Raw genomic sequence first — 7,813 nt, forward strand, 5'->3', positions numbered from 1 at the left:
CTGCAGAACATGAGCTGTACAACAGTGTCACCTGTTGACCCCCAGTGGAAAGACACACTGGGCTTGTTAAATGGTTTGGATATCAGACTTACTTTTTTCTAGTGTGTTTTAAAGTGATCGGTACTGAGAGGGCCACGTTCCGGCGCCCCGGGGGGGGCTGATGGGGGTCAGAGGTCATGATCATTCAAAACGCTTGGTTTATAAATCATAGTGTGTCATCCAGAGTTTTTTTTTTTTTAATCTCCTCCTCGTTGTTCACATCACTCTCTCACTCCACCTCTACAATATGAGGCAATGTTGCGCAATCGGCGCGCACCACGTGTCATTTCCAGCAGGTCAGCACAACCGAGCCGACCTCCGCCGGACGCACCGGCGCGACGCGACGCGACGCGAGACGCGGCGGGGCGACGTATCCACCGTGCGTAAAGCAGTGAGTGCACCGGACACACACACACACACACGCGGAACGCTTTCTGACATGTATAACTCGCGCGCGTTTGGCGCTCCGCGGTGTTTGCTCGGTCTCTGGGGAGGCTCGCCCTTTGATCCCCCGCAGACCTTTGACCCTACATGTTTATTCATGAGCGTCACCGCCCCGCGCCATCACTCCGGGATATCGGGCGCATCCTAATGGCCAGATGCCCACCGGGCGAGCACCTCCTCCGCGCGACACGTTATTTAAACAGCATCCATGGCTGACGCGGAGCTGCACATTGCCAGACAGGGGTCACTGACACCCCCCCTTAATTATTCTCAGCCTCACTGTAGATTGATCAGCCATAGATCACCATGGATAAAGGTATGAGCAGAGGGGTCAGGACTGCGCGTGGCTTCCTGAAACACGCAGTGAGGACACCAGGCTGTGGGTTTTTACTGGAGCTGCCATGTGTTGTTTCTGTGCGGTGGTCCACTCAGTGGTGGAAGTAATCCTGTGAACACTGAGCTGGAATGTGTCACGGATTTTGACTGAAGCTGTCAGACGCTGCTCGGCCAGCCTCACTGGAGAGCCGCAGCCGTCAGGGGTTTGTTGTTGAAGAATATTTTGCTTTTTGCTCTTTCAGACGTCAGGGCAGGACTTTATTTGCTTCCCAAGTCTCAAGCCTGAAGTTTGACTGATTATTTCCTGGAGCAAGTGTCATTCTGCAGAGCGTTCAGCGTGTTATGGGCGTGTTTCAGTGTATGTGTCACATTTATGCATAAACGATTCTGCTGATAGATGAAGCCATGTGGCACCTGTTGCTCCAGGTTGATAGAAAACATTTCAACGTCTGACTGGAGAACAAATGTAGGATAAAACAAATGCAAGAACCTTTAAAGTGAATGTCTGTGAGCTGAAACGGTGGATGTGACAGTCCACTGGTTACTTAACCATGTTTGACTAATCGTTAATCAGTGTTCCAGTCAGGGTCTGAGGGAACTGTCAGAACAGTGACACTTTATCTGAAGTTGTGTAACGACATATTAGGTCCGGCGTCACGTTTACAATAATGAGTGTCAAGGTAGTTAATGTTATAAGTATGTCATAGATAATGGCGCCGCGGTTCAGTACTGCCGTGGGTTGTTTCCTCAAAGCAGACGTGTTTGTTTTGAACCTGTCTTCCTGTGTGAGGACTTGCATGTTCCGCCTGTGCCTGCGTGCGGTTTTTCCCCAGTGCTCCTGCTGTCTTACCATGGCAGCCCGGCTCTCTGTGGCGTGTGCAGGTTATGGACTGGCAGCCTGTCGTGTGGCACTCCACCTTTCACCCAATTTCATCTGGGAAACACTCCAGCTTCTGTGTCTCTGCTCCGCATTACGGCTCTCCAGAAGATAACTGAGGATGGGAATGACTGCCACTGTCTCTGCTGCCTGACAGATGATTTACAGAAAAGCGTGTTTTGCTTTCCCTAATTGTTACACATTCCTGTTGTGACAGTGAGGAATTCTTGTGGCTCAGAGGTTAATGTGTCAAGCCTGTAACTGGAAGGATGGAGTTCAAATCCTGCTGAATCTGAATGCTGTTAAGAGTTGTTTAATAAAGGCATCAGACATAAAACGTGTCGAGGATATGAACTTTTTTGTTTAATCCTCAGTTATCAGCTTTATTAAAGGGTTTAGATGAGCCTGTATTTGTGCTTTACTATCCTTAAACCACTGTTATTCTTTTTTTACCTTTATTCTTTCCCTATTCTGTTTAACCAGACTGTAGATAAAACTTTATCCTCCTGCCTACCATCAGTTTGTCCCCGTAGAGAGGATCGCTTTATTCATGATGTCGTTTGTGTTTTATGTGCTTAACCTCATTCGCCCGTGCTTTACAGTTCGGAGAAATATGACGGAGTTCTGGAAGGAGCATTCTCAGGACGCCACGGTGGAGGAGATGATGCTGGACTCTCGAGCCAGAGAGCTGACCGAGCAGGAGCTGCCGGAGATCCTCTCCATGCTGCCGCCTCTGGCTGGAAAGACGGTGCTGGAGCTGGGCGCGGGCATCGGGTACGTTCCACTGGAGGGCATTTTTAATGGAAGAATCTAAAAAAGAAAAACACTGCTGCTATTTTTAGAATTCTTAATGAGCGGGTAGGATGACGTGTATATTATAAGGAAACTGCAGCACTTAAAAATATTCCATAAAGAAACGTCTCCATCATGGACTGAAGATTTGCTCCAGAGATTGTAACGCTGTGATTTGTGTGCGCAGTCGCTTCACCGGCCAGCTGCTGACACAGGCCGTTCATGTGACGGCCGTGGACTTCATGGAAAGCTTTGTGGAGAAAAACAGACAAAACAATGGTCACTATAGCAACGCCACCTTCATCCAAGCCGACGTCACGAAGCTGGACATGCCCCAGGAAAGGTGTGTTTTAAAAGCCCTCCTTGTGTTGAAATATTTTATCTGAAGTCTGTGTATTTCTAATTGGACATTTCCAATAATAAACGCCCTGCTTTTTTCTCTCCAGCATCGACTTCATCTTCTCCAACTGGCTGATGATGTACTTGAGTGACGAGGAATTGAAGACGCTGCTGCAGAAAATGCTTCGCTGGCTGCGACCTGGAGGCCTGCTTTTCTTCAGGGAGTCCTGCAACCACCGGTCAGGTATCAGACGAACCAAATCGGAATAATCTGCTCTGCAAACACCACGAGCGGATTGATGCATTCAAGCTTTCCCTCTAGGTGACAGCAAGAGGGACTTCAACCCGACCTGCTACAGAACCGAGGCCCAGTACGGCCACATGGCGACGTCCGTGGAGGTGGAGGCACCGAGCGACACGAAGTTTGGCTTCGACATCGTTTTGAAAAAGAAAGTCCGGACTTATGTAGAGGTAGAGTGCTTCAACTATTACCAGTATTACATGTTAAATAGCAGCAGTGTGAGAAACACAGGGTTGGCAAATGTACTACAGTTCTCTGATCAATCAGAAGTACAGATACCTGGTATTGATTCAACTTCCTTATGCAAGTACAAGTAAAAAATAAAGGAAGTTGAGACATTTGACCGTTGTTAGTTTAATATAGTGACTCTTAAATTCATCCACTTCTGCAGCTTTGGGATCAATGACTGTTAATATGAGCTGTTTTGATCCTTTCATTGTGAAAACTGAATCACCCTCTGTTCAGTTTAAAAGCCGTAAAGAGCCAGGTTTAACGATTCAATCAGTGGGAAATAAAAAATATCTGCAAGAAGTGAAAATCAATGGTTGTTACAAAAATAAACACTCCCATAAAGTCCAGATATCTGAGAAACCTGAAGTAAAGTGAATTTGTCTGGATGTGTCATTGACTCGTTTCATAATCCCATCCCAGATGAAAAATAATCCCAATCAGATCTGCTGGCTGCTGGAGAAGATCCAGCGCTCGTCTCAGACCCAGAGCGGATTCAGCACCTTCCAGCAGTTCCTGGACAACCAGCAGTACACCAGCCGAGGCATCCTGCGCTACGAGAAGATGTTCGGGGCCGGTTTCGTGAGCACAGGCGGACCCAGCACCACCAAGGTGGGATTACAGTCTGCTGGTCCCAAAGACCAGAGTCTGTATACCCACAGGTGTCTCGCGTTAATATGTCACAATATATAGGTCTAAATGTGAGACAGAGAATAAAAGTTAAAGCATATTTGTAATTCTGACATGTCATTTTCTTTTTTTAATCAAATTCAAAATTTAACAATGTGCGTGTGGTTTGTGCCTCCAGGAGTTTGTGGACCTGCTGAACCTGAAGCCTGGGCAGAAGGTGCTGGACGTCGGTTGTGGAATCGGCGGAGGAGATTTCTACATGGCCAAAGTAAGACTTCCATACAGTCACACTAAATACTGTCATTCATAGTTAAATGAAGGCCTGCAGTGTCAGTGACGGCGAGTGACTGTGTCGTTTTCCAGACGTTTGGTGTTGAAGTTCTCGGCCTGGACCTGTCAGACAACATGGTGGACATCGCCATGGAGAGGGCGATTAACGAAAAACTCCCATCAGTGCGTCATTTTCTCATCTAAAATAGATCTGCTTGTTAACATCAGTACCAATCCTTGAGCTGTAACGTCTTCTGCTTTATCTCAGGTGCAGTTCGAGGTGTCCGACGCCACCAAGAGGACATTTCCAGAAGGCTCGTTTGACGTGATCTACAGCAGAGACACGATCCTGCACATCAATGACAAACTGGCTCTCTTTAAACGCTTCCACGTGAGAAGACTTTCTTCATTCTTTTCCTTTTACAAGCTTTTTTCTGAATTTCTGTGAAGGGAAAAAAAGAACATTTGCCACATACTGCTCTGAGTCTGTTGATGTGTTTTGTGCAGTCGTGGCTAAAGCCGGGAGGACAGCTGCTCATCAGCGATTACTGCTGCGGCGAGAAGCCTTGGACGCCGGCGTTTGAAGCTTACGTCAAGCAGAGAGGTTACGTCCTGTACACGCCCACGCAGTACGGCAAGGTGAACACACACTGATCATATCAGCCGACCTATAAAACTTTAGTGCCTAAGTTACTTTTAATTGATTCCTCTGTGAGTTAATTTGGCCCCCTGGTGGCCGCTTGTGTGCATCATCCACCAGACTGGGACGCAGTAAATGTCCAGTAGAGGTGGCTGCAGGGCTGAACTGAGGGGCCTCGCCTTATCCCCCCCTCCCTCTCTCTCTCTCTGCAGTTCATTGAGGAAGCCGGTTTCTGCAACGTGCGGGCGGAGGACCGGACGGCACAGTTCATCAGCGTCATCAAGGCCGAGCTGCAGCGAGCAGAGGCCATCAAGGACGAATTCATTCAGGTCGGTCTGCACGAGCGGAGATGGGGCCAAATGTGAAACTTTGCACGCTAACTTCTGTTTTGGAAGTCTGGAACGGCTCAGCAACAATCCTGTCTCCGTCCTCTGCAGGAATTCTCGGAAGAAGACTATTTTGCAATCGTGAACGGATGGAAAGAAAAACTAGAGCGTTCGAACAGCGGAGACCAGCGATGGGGACTCTTCCACGCAACGAGGAGATGAGCGATCCAATAGAAATAAAGAAAATAATAATAAAAGAAAAAAGACACACTTTCTCTTTCCACATTCTTTCTTGGTATCACTGGTGAAGTTCGCTGTCTCTATTTCATGACTGTTGTGGTCATTTTCCATCCAAGGATCAGAACTTGTCGTTCTTCTGCTTTCCAGTGAGCAACGATCTCTTCATTCATTCAAAACAAAATAAAAAAGACCTGCCAAAGATATTTCTACACATGTAATCTCATTCTGGTGGAGCAGGTTTGGCTAAACTGCTGAGGATGAGCTGCTCTCGTGTCATTTGTTTGACTTTCTGTCATGTTGTCAGTGTGAGGATTAAAAACAGCAGCAGTGGCGAAGCTGACAGCCTGACCAGCCGCAAACGCACTCAAGCTGTGACTGTTTTCTTCCTCATCTCAGCATCTAACGCTGACTCGGTTCATTCCACAGGCTTTGTTAGTTTAGGTTAATTCTAACAAAGTTTAGAAAGACGGATCAGAAGAAGAAAATCTACCATATTTTAGAAGTCTGCTTCCCATCATCCCAAACCTTTATATTTTAAACAGAATCAATGTCACAAAATGACAACATGAATTCTATACTTTAATGTTGCCATTACGCTTATGGAATAAGCTATAAACCAAAACACTAATATTTATAACTTTTTGCCTGATTTTTTTGGTGTTCTCCTGTTACTGTGCTCATGCACTGGAGCAGTAAGTAAACACATCCATTATCTTTTTTAAATAATTAGCCACAATGATCAAAGATTAACCTGACTTCCAAAATGTATCTAATTTAAGAGACCATTAAGTGTTATGGGAACAATATGGAAAGTAAAGATGTTTGAAACTGAAACTTTTTTTTTTTTTTTACAAAGTGGAAAAAAGTCATTAGATTACAACTGAATGTATTTTCAAATGAAGGACAAGTCCTTTAGTCAAGAATTGTACTGTCTTTTTACAGTCACACTTTGCAAACTGCTTTAAATGTCTCTGTTCCTGAGCGCATTAAGAAGTGTATTTCCTGATTATTATTTTTTTTTACCTTTGCCTTTAAAAACTGAACAAATGGTAATGACTGTATTGTTTCGACCTTGCAAAAAAGCAATAGAAAACTAAACAATGTCAGTGCAGCATATTATTGGTGTATACATATAGAATTCTGTCAATCTATAACAAAATATCTTAACAAACTTTAAGGGAAGGAAGTGCACACTTGTGTAAATGTTGCTGCATTGTTAAGCAGACGACTGATAGACGAACACATAAACTTGGCTTTGAATCTGACTCCTGGATGCAGAATTCCTATGAAAATGAAATGAAAGTAAAACGGGTCAGTCAGGCGTTTATTTTTTCCGCTTGTTTGATGTGCTGTGCGTAAACGAGTCGAACTAAAAAGCCGATTCTTCGTGGAGTAAAGAGAGACGCACCGACTCCCATCCATGAGACTTTAGACCTACTTTGTGGCCAATAACATGCAGAAACAGATTTTTATTAAAAAAAAAAAAAAAAAAACAGGGGCAGATGCAAAAGGAAAGGGAATGTGGTGCAGCTGCACATATGTGTGTTTAGTGAGTGTTTAGGAATATTCCCAATCAAAGAATGGGATTCATCAACTTGTATTTATACTTATAATCGTGCCTGAATACAAGCAAAACTCTGACCATGCCTATGCACATAATCTAGAGGTAGAATAGTGAAACTTTGGCTACGTTCACACTGCAGGCTGAAGTGACCCAAATCCGATTTGTTTGCCCCTATGCGACCTGTATCGGATCTTTTCATGACAGTGTGAACGACACAGATCCGATTTTTTCAAATGCAACCTAGGCCACTTTGATATGTGGTCCTAAATCCGATACGTATCTGATCTTTTGCCATGCGACTTCATTCTGAACGGTCAGGTCGCATTTATCCGACCTACACGTCACAATATGGGGCGCCGAAGACGTGTGTCTTACCGTGAGAGTGTTAAAAAAAGGACACTTTTGAGTGGTATTCCGTTCAGACGGGAGATCACATACAAGTCGCATTTTAATGTAAATGTGAAGGAACTCGCAAAAAAATCGGATTTCACAAAAAAATCCGAATTGAGCATTAAGCCCTGCAGTGTGAACGTAGCCTAAAGGGAAACGGTGAGTTTCAGAGCAGCTGCTCAACAATCTCAAACACCACATGCAAAGCTCTGAAACACATTTGGTTTGTCTTTAGTTTTTAGTCCTCTCTCTTTCAACACTCTGTCTTTACTTTGGCATCCAGCCAGAAACAAACGGTCACGTCCTTTTCCGAGTCGATGAAGACTCAGGAGAGTCGGTTCTTCTTCGGGAGTCGAGCCAAAAGATCCGGATCGCTGCAGAAACGATCGGCCCTCGG

General features: G+C 45.1%; 1 protein-coding gene across 2 annotated transcripts; it reads left to right on the forward strand.

Moving 5' to 3' along the window:
• The first annotated feature begins 309 nt into the window (after positions 1–309).
• pmt (phosphoethanolamine methyltransferase) lies at positions 310–5,531 on the forward strand. 2 transcript variants are annotated; one of them, XM_030109706.1, is made up of 12 exons: positions 310–418; positions 2,299–2,470; positions 2,676–2,831; positions 2,935–3,071; positions 3,150–3,298; positions 3,780–3,968; positions 4,165–4,254; positions 4,350–4,439; positions 4,525–4,647; positions 4,764–4,895; positions 5,109–5,225; positions 5,334–5,531. In XM_030109706.1, the coding sequence occupies exons 2-12, from the start codon at positions 2,310–2,312 to the stop codon at positions 5,442–5,444; spliced, it is 1,455 nt and encodes a 484-aa protein (XP_029965566.1). In that variant the 5' UTR covers positions 310–418; positions 2,299–2,309; the 3' UTR covers positions 5,445–5,531. The 2 variants fall into 2 exon arrangements, with proteins under 2 accessions (XP_029965566.1, XP_029965557.1); XM_030109697.1 differs by having other exon boundaries at positions 335–430.
• The last annotated feature ends 2,282 nt before the right edge of the window (positions 5,532–7,813 follow it).

The sequence above is a fragment of the Salarias fasciatus genome, chromosome 2, assembly GCF_902148845.1.
Source record: "Salarias fasciatus chromosome 2, fSalaFa1.1, whole genome shotgun sequence".
NCBI lineage: Eukaryota > Metazoa > Chordata > Actinopteri > Blenniiformes > Blenniidae > Salarias > Salarias fasciatus.